Raw genomic sequence first — 17,176 nt, forward strand, 5'->3', positions numbered from 1 at the left:
ACACAAAATGGGGTTCAGGGACCCATAGGACCCCCTGGGATTGTTCCAGTGTGTCCTTATAGCAAATAAAGCGAACCATATATTTTCATTTTAATTCCAACAATAAATAACACAACAGAATATTGACTGGTTCAATGTCTATTTTTGTTTAATACACTTTCTGCAATTAAACGTTCAAAAGCAAAATTCCTATCAGATGGCAGACCCTGCCATAAAAATCTAATCTGGACTATTTTTTGTCTGTTTAGTGCTCCCTCACCTGAAAAAGTTTGAGGACCACAAATTTTAAGGAATATTTCTAATGTAAAAGGATTATAAAATGTATATAGTGTCCACATTATTTAAGGGCTAAGGGCAAAGTTATTTATTAAACAGTATTGCTTTTATTGGATATATTCAGTCAATATGTTTGACATAAATAGCCCTATGCTTCTATATTTTATGGGCTTATCAGCAGTTTATTATGTACGAAGAACAATTAGTTTTACCCTAATTATAAGCCCTTATAAGGTATATGAGAGATAAGAAAGCCATAAAGCAAATATATAGACCCTAATATACATAGCATATCAATTTTAAAAGTCTCAAGTACCTAGATAAAGACTAAAGGACATTTCTTTGGTTTAATTAACTTTAAATCAACGTTTTTTGATTGTTTGTTTTTTTTAAAAGTTCAAGTTTGTCTTGTTATCGCCTGTAAGCAGCCCCCAAACATGAGGCCACCACAGTTCCACCTTAAAAATGTGGACGTTGCACTACAGGGGATAGTCTCTCTCCCTCCCTCCTCTCTCTCTCCCTCCAGTGGTGAAAGCCTTTAGTAAAGCCGTGGTTTGCGTGTGCATGTGTGTGTTTAGTAAGTTGTTGTGTTGTGTTGAGGAATGGGGGAAATCAGAAGAGTCGCGGTCCGGGTCGCAGCAGGCTGCAGTGTCCCCGCCGGTGTTCATGTTTGGTAGCCGCTGTCGCTCACTGTCACGTGAAGGACTTTATCTCGACTGCAACATCAGCAGTCACTTTTAAATTGGGTAAGCCATTTTTTATTTAGCTTGTTTTCATTGTGAAACCTGCCCCCCCGTGTTTACCGGTGACGACTTGTGTTTTTGCAAAGTAAATACCAGGCTTTAACTCCGCTGTAGTCCTCCTCATATGCTCGTGGTGAATGTCTCATTTCTCTGTAAAGGTCACGGCAGCGCCTGTCATCCACAACAGGAAAGACAGGTGACCACTGCTGCTGAGCCCCACTGGAGCAGAAGTTATGGGCAAACACTTGTATCCCAACAAATAGTTTCCACGAATACCACATTCAGCAGCATGCCTTAAAATAGTTTGTGCCCCAAATAGTTTCTGTCCCAGCTTGATTAAAACTGCTCTTTGAAAAAGGCAAGCCGGAGCCTGCACATTTAAAAAAGTTTGCATGTTTATCTGCATTCACTGCATCATGTAGCTACAGGTATTTCAGGTCTTTCTTTATCCCTCAGCGAGAGGAGAAGTGTTGCAATGAGAAAATGAGTTGCAGATTATTTAAAGCGTCTTATGTTGCAGCATTGGCTCAAACTGACTGCTCATGTTTTTGTAGATTCAGTAGTGGATACAATCTAAAAGCTACAAATGTCTGTGTTTTGGCAGTGGTGCTTCTAGAAATTGAAATGGAAAGCCTTTATTGTCGTTGCACAGTGTACAACAAAATGTCAGCGCAAAGTAAACAATCAAGTAAGTAGGTAAAACTCAACTCAACATTTAAGTTAAACAGCTGTGTTGCAGCAGACCCCTCTAAACACAGAAAAGATAGTATATGGCAGGTGTTAGTATCTCAAACAGATCTGACTTCCTTCCACGACCAAAACTAAATCGCAGTTTTCATTTCGTAATTTTTTTGTTTGTTTTTTCGTTGAATTGGTCAAAGATTACATTGCGTTATATGAATCCAAAGGTTGAAAATGACAAATTACGAGTGCTTTTGTTAAAGGTGCAATGTGTAAGAATTGGCCACCTGTCGAAATTCATACTCCAAACAAATAGGGGGCAGCATATCACTAGTAACTAGTAACACGAGTAACTGCTGCTAACTGTAGCTGCCATTAGCGAGGCAGCTCAGTTAGCCATGCAGCTAGTGGTCCAGACTGGGAGCTCAGTGCAGCAGGGGAGTGTTGGTGTTTACACTGTTACCACTCGTAGGAGATGTAGACCGTGATGTGTGGGGCTAGCTGGTCAGCATGCTATCTTTGGTAGGTATTTCTGCAACAATACATAGATGTCATAAGATTTTTTAAAATGTATTTACATTCAAACACTGTTGATACTTTAAGTTAATTTTAAAAATATTTTTACATATAGTACCTTAATTATTCTAATTACAGTGGAGGCCTGAGCTCGTACCAAGTAGCACCTTTACTGAGTTTCTCTGAGAATTTTTCCAATCAGGACATAATCCAGATACGATGCTGAAAAGGCCCTTGTTTGACCACCTTGTTTACAACTGATGTAAACCAAATTTTTTGACTGCATCAGAACACATACATACTGTAGATTTGTCTGACATATTTGATGCCAGTTCCAGTCTTATTTTTTAACATTGGGATTACAGGTTGTAGCTGTAACTCTTAGGTGTGGTAACAAAATATCCACACAGCAATATTTTGTATCTCGCCCTCTTGAGGTATGGTTATCTATACACTGGCACCAAATATCGACATTTTTAGGCAGGCACTCAAAACAGATTCCCCTGACAATTTGACTTAAGACTTAATTTCCACAGATGGAAAATAAATTAGTGAGCCATAGTTGTATCCTTCCTTAAAACATTTTAAGTTCAAAATGGTTTTGCTGTCTGGCAGTTCGGCCTTTTGCCTGTTCATGGTTATTTCACATGATGTCACACAGACAGTAAGTTGTGGTCAGCATGAGTGATAAAGAGGAACTAAGCTATACCTCTATTTCTGTTTTTCATCTTAGTTCATGTCAAATTTTGTATGGGGGTGCTATTGTTAGTTAGTTAGTTCTTCTGTAACTATTTTTTCCTCTGTTTCTTCTCTGTGTAGTCGTGAGCTATGACGTCAGAGGGGAACCATGCAGACTACATGCCGGACTCTCTGTTCATTCAGGAGAGTGAGGAAGGGTACAGAAACCCCACTGAAGTGAAGATGAGTCAGATCGTGCTGCCATGCCATGCCAACCACTGCGGAGAGCTGAGTGTTGGACAGCTGCTGAAGTGGATGGACTCTACAGCCTGCTTGTCTGGTAGGAAAATATCAGAAAAACTTTCAGTAGTTTTCCTACATCACGCCATGGACCTCATGATATAATAAATAACCAAAGTTATCCAAGAATATTTCATCATGTCCACTGGAGCGTAGCAGGAAGTAGGGAATGTGCAGTCTGAATCAAATCCTGATTATTCAATCAAGTAATTCCACAGCCAATATTTGAAAACTGGGTCTTCAAAGTGGTGTGACATTTCTAAACTAAGCTCTCAGGTAGACACATCAATTTAAGAGTGTGTACAGTATGTAAACAAACACAATTGAAATTGTCAAAAATGCATCCGTACAACACCTGTGCCTAAGCATTTAATGTCACAGTCAAATTATGATAGTTGCTGTCTTAGTGTTTGACTCGGCCATGATTTGCTTTGGTCTCAGACTGGACTTTGTCTTGACATCCTTGAAAGGTGAAAGACTTAAGAAAGACTCAACTATGACAGGCTCCTCGACATCCTTTAAAAATGACAGAGGACTTTGTTACAGTTTGACAAGTTGTTGCTAAGATTTTTGTTGGTTGAACTGCTGTTTCCAAATATATATATACATCACAGTATGATTGGATTTTCCAGATAATCAATGAAGTCACCGTTTAAGGATGAAATAATCAGACAGGAAGGTCTCTTTCTGGTTGCTCCAGCAAAATAAGTACCTGAGATTTAAAAGGCACTTAATCACATTAATGTCTGTTAATTGATTGCCATAAAGTCCAGCCTGCCCATTTATTTGCAATATTTCCTATTTAATACAAAAGTATTAAGGAGACCACAGGATAAATAGTCTAAAAATCTGTTAAGGTTGACAATTTTCTATTGCCTCATGGAAGCAATAGATACTGTAACACTTATGCATAAATATATCCTAGTTATATAAAGACCAATTCACTGAATTAAAATTTGAAACCGGTCTGAAGTCTTTCTGTGTGATAGATTATGTCTGTTTGCCTTTATACGTGCACATAGTTACAGCTCATAAGCCTTCACTCATTACATGCTGTCACTATGTGTCTTTGTGCTGCACTAGCTAAATATTTGTGTAATCTCTTCCAGCTGAGAGGCATGCAGGTTGTTCCTGCATCACTGCATCCGTGGACGACATCCATTTTGAACACACCATAGGGTAAGGTATTAATCTTGATGCTGCTTTATCGAGTCGCATCTACAACTGAGTAACAGAGACAGACTATATTGCATCCATTGACTATGGTGGAGGCTGTTTTTGTTGCAAAGCAATAGCAGTGGTGTCAGTGATTTTTAAAAAAATTAATTAATAAATGGATGTTGTAGTTTTAGTCTTCAAATAATGGGCTACTCCAGTCACAGCAGAGATGTTCAGGTCGTGTTGATACTGTAATCACTGCTCCTTGTTGATGGTAAAGAGAAGTGTTTGTGTCTGTCTACTCCAGGGTGGGAAAGGTTGTCAACATCATAGCAAAGGTTAACAGAGCCTTCACATCCAGCATGGAGGTTGGTGGACGTTGTTTTTGATTTCAGCATGGTGAACGTTCATGATATTTCAGTATGAATCAAATGAATGTGGTGATTCTGTTCATTTCAGGTGGGTATATTGGTGACTTGTGAGGACCTTTACACCGACAGGCAGTGGAGGGTTTGCCATGCCTTTGCAACCTTTGTTGCTAGACGAACTGAAACTGGGAAGGTAAGAGACAACAACCAAAACATTGTTACAAAACCATTTTACTAAAGCCGATTCAACATCCCCTGTGTGCGTTTTTTGTGCACAGGTACAGCTGAAGCAGGTGATTCCTCGCACACAAATGGAGCAGATGGAGTACAGCCTGGCAGCAGAGCGGAGGAGGATGAGGCTGATCCATGCTGAGATCATTACAGACCTACTGAGCAGCAGCACAGCTCAACTGGGTACAGGCAGGGCTTTATAACACAGCACTTGGCCGGGCTGCACCATTTGGAATCTGATTGATTAAAGCTCCACTTTTTCTTGCTCTCACCAGGAGAATGCCAGGAGTATCAGGATGCTGTGCCAGCTGAGCGGACACGAGTGGAGAGCGTGGAGCTGGTGCTACCGCCACATGCCAACCACCAAGTCAGCACCTTCGGGGGCCAGATCATGGCCTGGATGGAGAATGTGGCTACAATCGCAGCATGGTGCGAAGATAATTCTTCTGTTTATTACAGTATATTTTCAAGTCGAAATACATTTAAGAAAACAGTTGGACATTTTAAGGAATATAATGAGAGATGAAAAGAGGCAAATCATGTTAAATTCAGAGCTGCAGCCAGAAATTGTTAGACATGGTAATCAGTGAGCTTTAGAGATGCTGGTGGGTGCGAGGATAGCGGTTTCCATATGTTTCTAGTCTTTATGCTAAGCTAAGATAACTGGCTTTTAGCTGTAACTTGATATTTAACTGGCAAATATGAGAGTGGCATATATCTTCTCATATAACCCTGGGCAAGAGAAGTGTATTCCCAGTTATTCCTAAAAAAAAATCTAGGTTGCTGAGAGGCTATCTGTAATGAGGCCAAGCTTCAAAACGGCAACAAACTACAAGAGAGTCCCACTTTTTTCTCTTTATCTCGGATCTAGTCGCTTGTGTAACGCTCACCCAACCCTGAGGAGCATTGATATGTTCCATTTTCGAGGCCCGTCTCATATCGGTGACAGACTGGTACTGAAAGCCATCGTTAACAACGCCTTCAAGCACAGGTGAGTCTACACATCATGACGAATTAGCAAGAATAACGCAGAAGTCAAATAACTCTCAACTCATCTAAGTAATGTCCGCATAAATTCAACTTTTATAACTCAAATATTGACAGTGTTTATAGTGCATCTCTGTGTGTGCATATCTTTTTGTGAACCCACGCCTGGCCTGGATACACGGTGTGATTCAGCATGGAGGTGGGCGTGTGTGCTGAGGCCTACCAGGGTGGAGAACCTCTGCGCCATATAAATAGTGCTTTTATGACCTTTGAGGTGCTGGACAGTGACAGGAAAGCACGAACGCTGCCACGGATACGACCTGAGCCTGTGGTGAGTTTTCTAAGTGTTGAAAGCCCATATTATACAGTTGAGTGTTCAGCCAAAAAAAGCAGAGTTTGAGTACAGAATTCACAAAATGAGCATCCTATTTCGATGTTTTGAGCTTTAGGTTTTCCCGTGTTTTACAGGATGGAAAAAGACGTTATCAAGAAGCTATTGCCCGAAAGAAGATACGCCTTGATAGGTCAGTGTCCCTCCTTAAACAGGTTGCGTTGTATGTGCATCCCACTGATATCTCTATATTGTTGTCAGTATAAAAGCTGATCCATATGCAAAAACATATGTTTTCATTCTTCCAAAGGACTCACAACACTGTCATCTGCTCCCTTAAAAACTTTATATTTACTACGTTAGGAAAAGTATGTTTTGACCTAAAGTGAGTCTTTACTAACCCGACGTGCCAGATGGTTAGTTACACAGAACCACCTGAGAGGTCTGTCTTGGAAACTGTTTGGAAACAGAACAATAATTAGTTTGACCCATTAGGGTTCAGCCACAAACACAGAGCTTGACGCGTGGAAAAATGGATTCCCTCGAGATCTTGCGAATCCAGCTGCCTAACAAGGTCCAGAGGAATCAAACAGACACAGGTTTATTTCATTTATAAAGGGGAATGGTGCCAGTTTCCATCCATTTCACACCTTTAAAACCCAACACAAAATATTGTAATACTGTACGCCACAAAGCAACATTATATGATGAGTCATTATAAACTATTACAAAACCAACAAACACAGTGGAAGAAACACAGATCATATTACACGTTTTAGTATAAGGCACTGGAAGTCATCATTGCTCCGTTTGTGCAGTGTTGTTCTACAGAATCCATTGTTTACAATACTCAGCAGCACATGACTTGGCAGAGCGGCATATCACTGAGCTGAGCAGACTTTGGTGCACAGTCTGTCAAGAATAATAAGTTCATTGTTCAACTGCAAAATACCCTGCCTCCAGTATAATCTTCACTCCACTGTTTAATAACCAAATGTGCTGGATCACGGCTAAAATGAAAAAAAAAAAGGAAAGGTTGTTGTGTTGGCCAAGTTCTCAGATCTTCCTTTTGTCCCTCCATGTAAATCACTGTGCCCTACATGTTTTACAGGAAATACATTATCTCCTGCAAGCAAACTGAAGTGCCTCTGTCTGTGCCCTGGGATCCAAGTAACCAGGTATTGCAATTTCTGGCAAACAGAGGCACGCACGCTTAGCGAGGCTTATTAGATATTGCCACTGTATTCAAGAGTTCAGACAACCCTTTGTTTTTCAGATGTACCTGAGCTATAATAATGTATCGGCACTGAAACTAATGGATACCAGAAACAACTGGGTATTAACTTCTGAGAAAAACAAGGTCAGTACTGTTTGTATTATTATCATCCAGGATATAGCCTGTTAAACAGATACAGCTGTTGTGACTCCACCATGCATTCTGATCTGTATTATTTTGGACAAGCTGCACAGTCATAATGGCCGTCCTGGAAGGAAGCCCATGTTGCTTTAATTAAATTGTGGAATAATGCAGAATAAGTCAGAAAACGTCGTCTAAACCGACTCCTGCTCCACCCTTCTCCAAAAGTCATTTTAAGAGATGTAGAGAACAAGAACTGACTTCCACCAATGAATTAAGCAGTTTTGACAATAGTCAGATTTCAAAATAACTGGAATAAATCCTGTTCATACACGTAGAGCCCACCTCCTCTCTGTGGATGTGCTCCATTCTTAGGTCAGGCTGTACACGCTGGAGGAAAACCACATGCTGTGTTTCAAAGTGGAGATGCACGTCAGCGTACCAGCAGAGCAGACATTCCACCTCCTGTCAGACCTGAGGCGGAGAAAGGAGTGGGACCGGCACTATGAGTCAGTGACATATACATTTTTGGACTCATGCGTCATCTGGCGCACTGCAACATACAGTCAGGAGAATAAGCTTCGAGGATAATGTTGATGTCTTTCTATATTTTTTCTTCTTCATTATCAGTAAAGCGTATAAAAACACCAAAACCAACAATGTTTTGGTCCGTCTCTCAATACTAGTTTATTTTTAAAAAAGCTCAGTATTTTCCTGAAATAGCCTGCTACTGTTGGGTTTTCGTAACTGTTACCCAAACAAGAGTAAATAGTATTTCTCAGGAGACTGTGGATTAAAACACATTTAGTGCTACAGTGAGTATTTACAGCAACAGGAAGGTGCATGTGGGATGTTCCAAAAATAAACAGCAGTGCCCGTATTCATGGCAGTTGAACAACATGTCACCGAGTGCAACAGAGAGGTTCATCGCTCATCACTTTTGGACAACAAAGGAGTTTTATGGCACAGTGGAATACAAATAGATGAATGCTGGTTATGGTCTTTTCATTGGATTTGTTGACATCAGGTGAAATGTAACTTGTCACCAGCTTTACCTCTTAAAGGTCCAGTGTGTAGGATTTAGGTGCAGAGATAGAAATATTAAATTCGTAATTATATTTTGACGAATGTGTAATTACCTGAAACTAAGAATCCTTGTATTATATAATAATATAATATTTTTACATTTCCTTAATACGGCTAACTGAACAAACTAGCTAATGGCAGCTAGCCATAGCCAAAGTATATATGATAAGTATATATAATATTTTTTTCTGCACTTGAACTCTGGCCATTTCTTACATATTACACCTTTCAATACAATGAAAAATATAATTAATTATTTGTATTAATTGATGACAGCAGTGTGAGATGTTGAGCTGATTTAATTCTCCACCTTTAATATCTGTATATTATCACATGCTCATTGCACAGGGAATGTGAGGTGATCAACCATGCAGATGAGGAAGACACCCTTTATCGCATAGCCACACCGTCTGTCAGTAAAGGGGGCAAAGGCAAGGACTTTATCTTGTTGGCATCCAGGAGGAAGCCATGTGATGCCAGGTGTTGTAACATACTACATAATAAACACCCTGCTCATCTCATTTTACATTTTGCTTCTTGATTTCCTACTCCAAGATATATTATATTTCATAAAGTGTCTTGATGCTATCCTCTTTTGTCCCTCTCAGGGACCCGTATCTGATCGCTCTGCGTTCTGTCACTTTGCCCACTCACCCTCCCACGGAGGACTACACGAGGGGAGAGGTGCTCTGTGCTGGCTTCACAATCTGGGAAGAGTCCAGTACTGTCACCAAGGTTGGCCAAATGAGAAGGGCACGCAGTCCATGCGACCAGCACACTTTTGCAACACAACCCAAAAGTAATTAAAAGATGCATTGGTTTAATTGCACCATATTTGATCTGATGCTTTTCTTTCAGATAACCTACTACAACCAGGCCACACCAGGTGTCCTCCCATACATCTCCACGGACATCGCTGGCCTCTCCTCCAGCTTTTACAGTGCGTTTTCTGCCTGTAGCGACTTCCTGGAGGCCAACAAGGACAGCCTGGCTGCTCTGCCGCCCTCTGCGCTGTGACACAAAAAGTGCTGCCATGGTCTATCCCAACAAGAGGAGCATCGGTAGGAGGGATTAGGATCATCTCTCTGTCTTTATTAATTTTCATTTTGTTGTGGAGGTGCTGCTCTCTTGGATTGAAGTGTCCCACCTTGAGATTACAGATGTTTCTGTGATGGATTTGGTTTTTCAAGCCTTTAGACCTTAGTTCTCTCTGGATGACTTTTTGAAAATGAGTTAATTCACTGTATACAGTAGTTTTTTTTTTTTTTAAAGAACTTGCTAATTGATTTCAGCAAGATTGATAGGTTTGACGCAAGACTGCACAATGTTTCTGCAATGTCTCTTGAATTTTAAAGCTTGTGTTACACTAATTTATAGATCAATACATTTTTGTAAATAGGTTTAAGTATTTAACACACTCTCAGCAATCTGTTATCTTGAGATGTGTCGTGTTTTTAATGGCATTACCAGTCTTTAGAGAAACTAATGTGAGGATAAGAGAGATGTTTTAATTGGCCTCTTTTTTAATATAGTTTTCTACCTCCTGAGATTTTAAACTATTTGATTAAGACTTAAGTTTAGTGTGTAATGCTGTTTTTTACTTTGAGATGTATGATTTTCTAGCACAACTCTTGCACTGATTGTATAACATGTTGACTTTCTATGGCCAAGACTCACACACGACGAGCTGTTTTCTTGATTGAACCTGAAACAATAAACACGATAGACCAGTGGATTATGCTCATTTCAGCTGTTGAGTCGGTGTTCACCTCCCTCACCCTGCATTCCTCACATTCCTTAATCGTTTTTTTGTGAAGAAAAAACAAAGAAAAAAACAGGCTGCAGTTGTATCCCACTGTAACTTGTGGTTTTTGTGTTGTGATAGCTGCACAGGCCAGCAGAGGAGTGTGTTGGAAGTGAAACAGTAAAAGCCTCTGCTGGCAGCCCTACTGGGATTTAAAGGAGTTGGTAGCTCCACCTGCTTTCCAGGTATTGTGTTTGTTCAGTGATCATCCTGTTATGCCTCCTGGACAGCAAAACCAGGGAGGAGTAAAAGCACAAGTGAATGCATCTGAAACGATGAAATGCTGTCAGACACGAGCCCAGTCAGTAATCCTGTGGTCCAAAGCAATCCTGGATGAGTGCATTATGTGTGCTGGCCTGCAGTTTGACGCTCGTTGCCAGTTCTCACCACTCTGCAGGTCTGATGTGTGCTATTCTCAGTCAGTGAGGCAAGCTGTCCTCATCAGTGCCCACTTTAAAGCCACCCTCTTCTCTGATTTCTACAAATGTAGCATGCCTTTGCCTGGTATCCTGCACCCATCTGTGCTCACTGACTCTGAGCAGTTTCAGGGCAGCCTTCATCTGAGACTGGTTTAGTAACTCATCCTGCTCATGGTTGTCCTGAAAGCTGTAGGCTGTCATCTTGTGAGGGAACCTTATTGAGAGAGCTCTGACAGCTAAGATCTTAACTCTGGAAGGATGATGTGGTTGAAGGTAGCAAAGGTCCATGCTCTCAACAAGGTTATTATAGTTACCCAAATCTAAATTAAAAACTGAAACTAAAACTAGACTTTATTAGTAAAGAAAAAAGGATTTAGTTTCTATAAGTCTTAAAATTATATCCTGACAGTGTATAGGCCCTATTAAGTTATAGAAAATCTTGGTGCACCATTAAATGAACAAAGAATAAGAAAAATAAGAAAATATTTTGGTGGTTGGTTTCCAATTTCTTAATTTTTCATTATCTTTCCTTGGAGAAACACAGAACGGGAAAGGGTGGTTATATTCAGGCTACTCCAGCTAGACCAGATTTTTGATGAACAGGTATTGTGGCTCGTGATGTCACCGTGCACGCCCCGCCTTTTGCAGCACAGTATCACCTGGATACAAGAGAGGGTCTGAAACAGAGAGGTCTGCTGCGCTTTAGTTTGATTGTTTATCTCGGGTGTATTTAATCGACATTTGAAGCGACAATATGAGTCGGGAATACAACCCAAAGTTACAACTGGCAACAAGCGAGAAACTCAGAAAATTCAACTCTCTGCGAGGTGAGTTTTATGTTTTATTAACGTGTCATGTTTTGTGGTTTAATTATTGTATTTTATTATAAATTTGCAGGTGTTTTCTTTCTGTGAGTTTGGAGAAAGTCATTGACAATAGAAAGTTATTTACCCTTATATGTGCAAGAAAGTCCACTTTAACATTATTGATAATGAATATTCTTGCAAGTCCTGGTCAGCAAAATGTACTGGCTTGACGGAAATTTGGGTATTTTGTTTAAACAGGAAGAGAAGCTAAACTAGCCTAACGTGTTTGTAATGATTTAGGCCTCTTTATTTTTGATTAAAAAATATATAATATGTTTGTATTTAAAAAAAAAAAAAAAAAAGATTATTTTTAAAATCTTTATTCACTGGCAAAAAAACAAACAAAAAAAAACTCCTTGAACTTCAGGCTACTCCAGTTAAACCAGATTTGTGATTAGCAGGTATTGTGGCTCGTGACGTCACCGTTCACGTCCCGCCTTTTGTCAACACAACGTCACCCGGAAGTAAGAGACTGTCTGACACAGAGAGGTCTGCTGCGCGTTAGTATGAGTTTATCTCGCGTGTATTTAATCGATATTTGAAGCGACAGTATGAGTCAGGAATGTAACACAAGGTTAGAACTAGCAACAACAGAAAAACTCAGAAAATTCAACTCTCTGCGAGGTGAGTTTTGTGTTTTATTAACGTGTCATGAAGTTCAGTGACAGTTTGTTTCCTCCTGCTGTGTTTACCTGTATTTTATCAACTGTATCACCTGGCTGCTTTGTCTTCGTGAAGGCCGACAGGTGCAGCCCGGTGAGTTCTGGGACGTGGTGGTGCTGACCGCTGCGGATGAGAGCCAGAGAGAGGCGTACGAGCTGCAGATCAGTGGGAAAGTTGACAGGAAGGAGCTTCCCCTTGGAGTTCAGTACAAGGTGTTCTCAGACCCACCCGGATCTAAAATAGGTGAGCGAGACAGACTGACGCTCTCAGGTGTCACTCCATTGTTGCTGAGGGAGAGCAACAATGCACCACGTTATCATAATTATCATAATTATTATTATTACTAATGTAGCCTTGTGTTTTCAAGGGAATGGAGGCGCCACTCTGCACGTGCTGCAGCAGCTGAGTCACATCTATGAGAAGACTCTGGGCAGTCTGAGAGTCATCATCATACATGCAGGTTTGAGATGTCAATGTCCTTTTGTTGCTGTCAGACATTTAGATAAATCGCACGAAACTTATACCTTCCACTGCTTTTCATCAGGTGCGTCACAGCAGCCAAAGGACAGTTCAGTATAACAATAAACAATAATAAAAGTAAAAAATATAATATATAATAAAAAGGTAAGAAATAGAAATAGACTCGTATATACATTATATGTACAAATATAAACAGTGTAATTATAAACAGCGTGGGCAGGGTATTGTTATTAATAAATAATGAATATGAGAATTGCCCAGTTAGTGCAAACCAAAATGAGAAATGGGTTATGTATAGAGTTTTTATTGCACAGTGCACAAGTGAGGTCTACTGGGAGCTGGTTGTAGAGTCTATAACTATTAAACATGAATCAAGGCTAACTAAACATAATCATAACCCAAACAATCCCCAAATAAAGTGCCCAAAAAGGCACCAGCCTTCCAGGAGGGAGAGAGAGCCATCTTGGAATTACCTGGCTTATAAAGGCTCTTAACAGGTGACACCAATCACTCAACGAAGTGGGTGGGACCCCGGACCACCAGGAAGAACCTGAAAAGAGGAGTAAAGGCAGGAAAGGGACAACACAGATACTGGCCTAAGGCCTTGAGCCGTCACAGTGAATTTATTTGACAACTTGACAATAATGACAGCGTAACAGGTACATGCTGCGAACACCTATCTCCATCATGACCCTGAACACCAGTAATGGACTGCAGACAATTTATGGATGGTTTGGGTTGCTTATATGCTATAAAAGTAATAGAAAATCCATCAACGCCAATGAATTGTTAAAGCTACTTGCCAAAGTTTGATACCAGCCAGTAAAGCAACTATACTTTAACATGATGTTATAACCTTTCTCTTAAGGTTCATCACTGCAACGCTGCTCCACTCACACACATCAAATAATCCAAATCACCAACCACAGTTACTGCTGCATCCATAAAAAACTGCCCACACACACACACACACACGTCCTGAAGGCTTTTCTCTTACTCAAGTAATCTCTGCCACTCCACTTTTCCTACAGCAGACGATCATCTACACCTAATTAGTAACGTAATGATTCATTTTATTATTGATGAATCTGTCAATTCTTTTCTAAATGAGTTGATTAGTTGTCTGGTTTACAAAATGTAAGAAAGTGCTGACAAATGACGCCACTGTTTCACAAAGGCCATGGTGAAGTCTTCAGATGTCTTGTTTTGTCCACAACCCAAAGAAAATCAGTTAACTGAGATGTTTTGTAATATAAAATAAATACTTTGCAGGGAACACAGTTGCTCTGATGATGAAACAAAAATGTGAGGAGTTCATATGTGTATAGTTTTTGTAAAGCTTATAGCATCTTCATAATGATTCTGATGACATGTTTTTGGTTTCAAAAGAAAGTGTCAGAAACTGACTTTTAATTTAGCAGGTGAAAGTTAACTACAATTTTTTCCAAAGTTCAGAAGTTGATTGCAAATGTTCAAACATTTAAATCAATGCACATATTGTATGTGACGTTTCCCACTCTAACATGTCTCCTCTCATCTTTCCAGGAGGCTTTAGTCAACGTTTGCCCAGTGCCAGCGCCTTGGGGAAGATCTTCGGCGCTGTGCCGCTTGGTGACCCTGTCTACCAGATGCTGGATCTCAAACTGGCCGTATATGTGGATTTCCCCCTGCAGATGAAGCCCGGTGTGTTGGTGACCTGTTCGGATCACATTGAGCTCTACAGTATTGGAGAGGATCAGAGCATCAGGTTTGACCAACCAGGCTTCACAGCTTTAGCCCACCCCTCCCCGCTGTCTATCGGGACTACGCATGGAGTGTTTGTGTTGGATTTGAATGAAAAGTCTACTCACTCAGAAATGCAGAACATTTCCTGCCTGCGCTTTCTGCACAAGGTGAGCATCGATCAGATGAGAGCTAACGGAGCCATTTGTAAAAGGCAGAGTGGTTGTTTTTCTCCCTCTGATGCTGAGTTTGTCTACACAGACAGCACCTATTATGCCAACTTTGACTCCGTGAAGTCTCTTCTTAATCTGCTGGAAGAGTTGGGCCCTTTCAAGTGCGAGATAGACGCATACGGGGACTTTCTCCAAGCACTGGGCCCTAAAGCCACGATAGATTACACCAGCAACACTGCAAATGTCGCCAAAGAGGAGAGCAGCCTGGTGGAAACCCGGCAAAAGATCTTCCATCTTTTAAAAGGGACTCCCTTGAATGTCATCGTCCTGAACAACTCCAAGTTTTATCACATCGGAACCACACCAGAGTACCTCTTCCACCTCACTGAGGATGTGGCGCTGAGGACTGAGCTGGGTCTCCTGTCAAGTGCCTTCAGTGTACATGTGAATGAAAGCTCTGAGGGCTCCTCACAATGCTGCGTCATGTGCAGTGTTGTTGATCCCAGCTGCTCTGTGGGAGCTGGATCAGTGGTGGAGTACTCCAGACTGGGAGCAGGAGTTTCTGTAGGTAAGGGCTCCATCGTCAGCAGCTGCTGGGTCAGTGCGGGCCTCTCGGTGCCCGATGGAGTCTTCATGCATTCACTGTGTGTGATTCACAAGAACCAAACCAGGTATGTAACTGTCGTGTTTGGGATTAATGAAGACTTGAAGCGTGGTGTTGAAGCCCCTACATACCTGGAAGAGCTGAAGCTCTTTGGTGTCAGCCTGGCAGACTGCCTGTCCCACTGGGGGGTGAAAAATGAAGACCTGAAGTTCTCCGGAGATGCATCCAGCTGTAGTTTGTGGAAGGCTTGTTTGTTTCCTGTTTGCTCTGACCCGCAGAGCTCATTCTCAGTGTCTCTGGAGATGCTGCAGGCCGTCCTGAGCGGGTCCACATTCACTTTACCAAAAGACACAACGCTGATGTCCATGGAAGAGTCCTTACAGTGTAAGAACCTGGATGAAATGTTGAAGTTCAGGCAGGGACTACATGAAGACATCACACAGAGAAAATGAACAACTGAGTTACTGATATTACAGGTCATTTGAGAGTGTTTATGTTGTCAGTTTCAGTACGAAACCACATAGATTGTGAATTAAAATGAAAAAAAAAAAATCATTGATATCATGCTCATCCAATCAGATAAACTTTCAGAAGTCAATCAACAGAAACATTTTTTGTAAGTGTATGTTTCTGCAAACCACTGACAGGTTAACTTTCTTTCTTCTTTATTATTATATTTCTATATGTTTTTTATTTTATGTTGTGACAGTGTTGTGACAAAACCATTTGGTTGGGGCTGCGGAAAATTCATATGTTGGCTTATCTGGTTTCGTTGCCACAAACACGACTGGAAAATGTCCCGATGTCTCGTTGAAAACTGTCCAGTAGCCTCGGAAAATGCAAAATAAAAACATTTTATTCTGGCGACTACACTGATTTTATTTTATTTCGTAACAGTCAGGACTATGAGCTTTTGTCAGCTGTTTAAAGTTCTGATGTGGATTCTGTCATCTGATCATCTGTCATTCTGATTAAAATATAATTTGTGGTGTATTTAAGAAGCATTTAGCTTGTTTCCTCTTCCACATTTCCCTGTTTTCATGACCAGAGGTTACCCGGTTAAAATGGCAGCATCAAAGGTATAAAGGTTGGACGGCAGACAGAGAAACCAGTTTGGGTCATGTCAGCATCTTGGGCACTGCTCTACATAGACATGTGCATTGTCTTATAACAGTGTGAAGCAAAGGTTGCTGTCATCTAATCTTTCTTAATAGGCCATTTTGCACAGCAGACATTCATTAAAAACATTAGCTGCTACATTGTGGTTATAACTGCAAGATTAACCTGTGCTTCTCCTAATATGACAGGTCAACACATTTATTGTGAAAAATGCAGAGACAGAAAAAAATTACTGAACCACTGAAAAAGCACCCAAACTATACAAAATTGTAAAGCACATCAATTTAAAGGATAAGTTCACCCCAAAAAAAGTCATTAACTACTCACCCTTATGTTGATGGAAAGTCTGGTGAAGTTTTGTAGTCCACTAAACTTTTCTGGAGCTTCACAGCATAACAGCGTTGCAGCACTCAGATGGGGACTTGTTTTGAAACATAGCAAAACAACCAAAAAATGGGCAAAGCATAAAATGACTCCATACAGCTTGTCCAGTGTAGTCCGGAAGCCCAAGACCCTAAACTGATGAACCCTTCACTGTTACTGCTAAGCTAAAAAATTTAGCTCGCATTGAGGATGTGAATAATGTCATTTCAAATGAATTTGGGAACCTTGGG

General features: G+C 40.7%; 2 protein-coding genes across 3 annotated transcripts; both read left to right on the plus strand.

Annotated features, from left to right (window-relative positions):
• Positions 1-764: 764 nt before the first annotated feature.
• Positions 765-10,447, plus strand: acot11b (acyl-CoA thioesterase 11b). 2 transcript variants are annotated; one of them, XM_084355714.1, is made up of 16 exons: positions 765-1,022; positions 3,036-3,234; positions 4,304-4,373; positions 4,660-4,720; positions 4,812-4,913; positions 5,005-5,134; positions 5,227-5,380; positions 5,823-5,942; positions 6,131-6,269; positions 6,407-6,462; positions 7,381-7,447; positions 7,546-7,629; positions 8,002-8,135; positions 9,061-9,192; positions 9,321-9,447; positions 9,571-10,447. In XM_084355714.1, the coding sequence occupies exons 2-16, from the start codon at positions 3,045-3,047 to the stop codon at positions 9,727-9,729; spliced, it is 1,725 nt and encodes a 574-aa protein (XP_084211840.1). In that variant the 5' UTR covers positions 765-1,022; positions 3,036-3,044; the 3' UTR covers positions 9,730-10,447. The 2 variants fall into 2 exon arrangements, with proteins under 2 accessions (XP_084211840.1, XP_084211839.1); XM_084355713.1 differs by having other exon boundaries at positions 766-1,022; positions 4,999-5,134.
• A 1,777-nt stretch (positions 10,448-12,224) lies between these two features.
• On the plus strand, positions 12,225-16,313 carry fpgt (fucose-1-phosphate guanylyltransferase). Its single transcript, XM_084354613.1, has 4 exons — positions 12,225-12,425; positions 12,540-12,707; positions 12,832-12,924; positions 14,490-16,313. The coding sequence occupies exons 1-4, from the start codon at positions 12,353-12,355 to the stop codon at positions 15,893-15,895; spliced, it is 1,740 nt and encodes a 579-aa protein (XP_084210739.1). The 5' UTR covers positions 12,225-12,352; the 3' UTR covers positions 15,896-16,313.
• The last annotated feature ends 863 nt before the right edge of the window (positions 16,314-17,176 follow it).

Source organism: Pagrus pagrus (assembly GCF_965226575.1).
Source record: "Pagrus pagrus genome assembly, chromosome: 6".
NCBI classification, from domain to species: domain Eukaryota; kingdom Metazoa; phylum Chordata; class Actinopteri; order Spariformes; family Sparidae; genus Pagrus; species Pagrus pagrus.

What these genes read in the sequence shown, in the direction of transcription:
- fpgt (XM_084354613.1), top strand. Translation starts at nt 12,353, where the DNA reads ATGAGTCAGGAATGTAACACAAGGTTAGAACTAGCAACAACAGAAAAA. An exon ending in AAAATTCAACTCTCTGCGAG is followed by an intron (nt 12,426 to 12,539) that starts GTGAGTTTTGTG and finishes GTCTTCGTGAAG; the next exon opens with GCCGACAGGTGCAGCCCGGT. An exon ending in CCCACCCGGATCTAAAATAG is followed by an intron (nt 12,708 to 12,831) that starts GTGAGCGAGACA and finishes TGTGTTTTCAAG; the next exon opens with GGAATGGAGGCGCCACTCTG.
- acot11b (XM_084355713.1), top strand. Translation starts at nt 3,045, where the DNA reads ATGACGTCAGAGGGGAACCATGCAGACTACATGCCGGACTCTCTGTTC. An exon ending in GGATACGACCTGAGCCTGTG is followed by an intron (nt 6,270 to 6,406) that starts GTGAGTTTTCTA and finishes CGTGTTTTACAG; the next exon opens with GATGGAAAAAGACGTTATCA. An exon ending in CCTGGGATCCAAGTAACCAG is followed by an intron (nt 7,448 to 7,545) that starts GTATTGCAATTT and finishes TTTGTTTTTCAG; the next exon opens with ATGTACCTGAGCTATAATAA.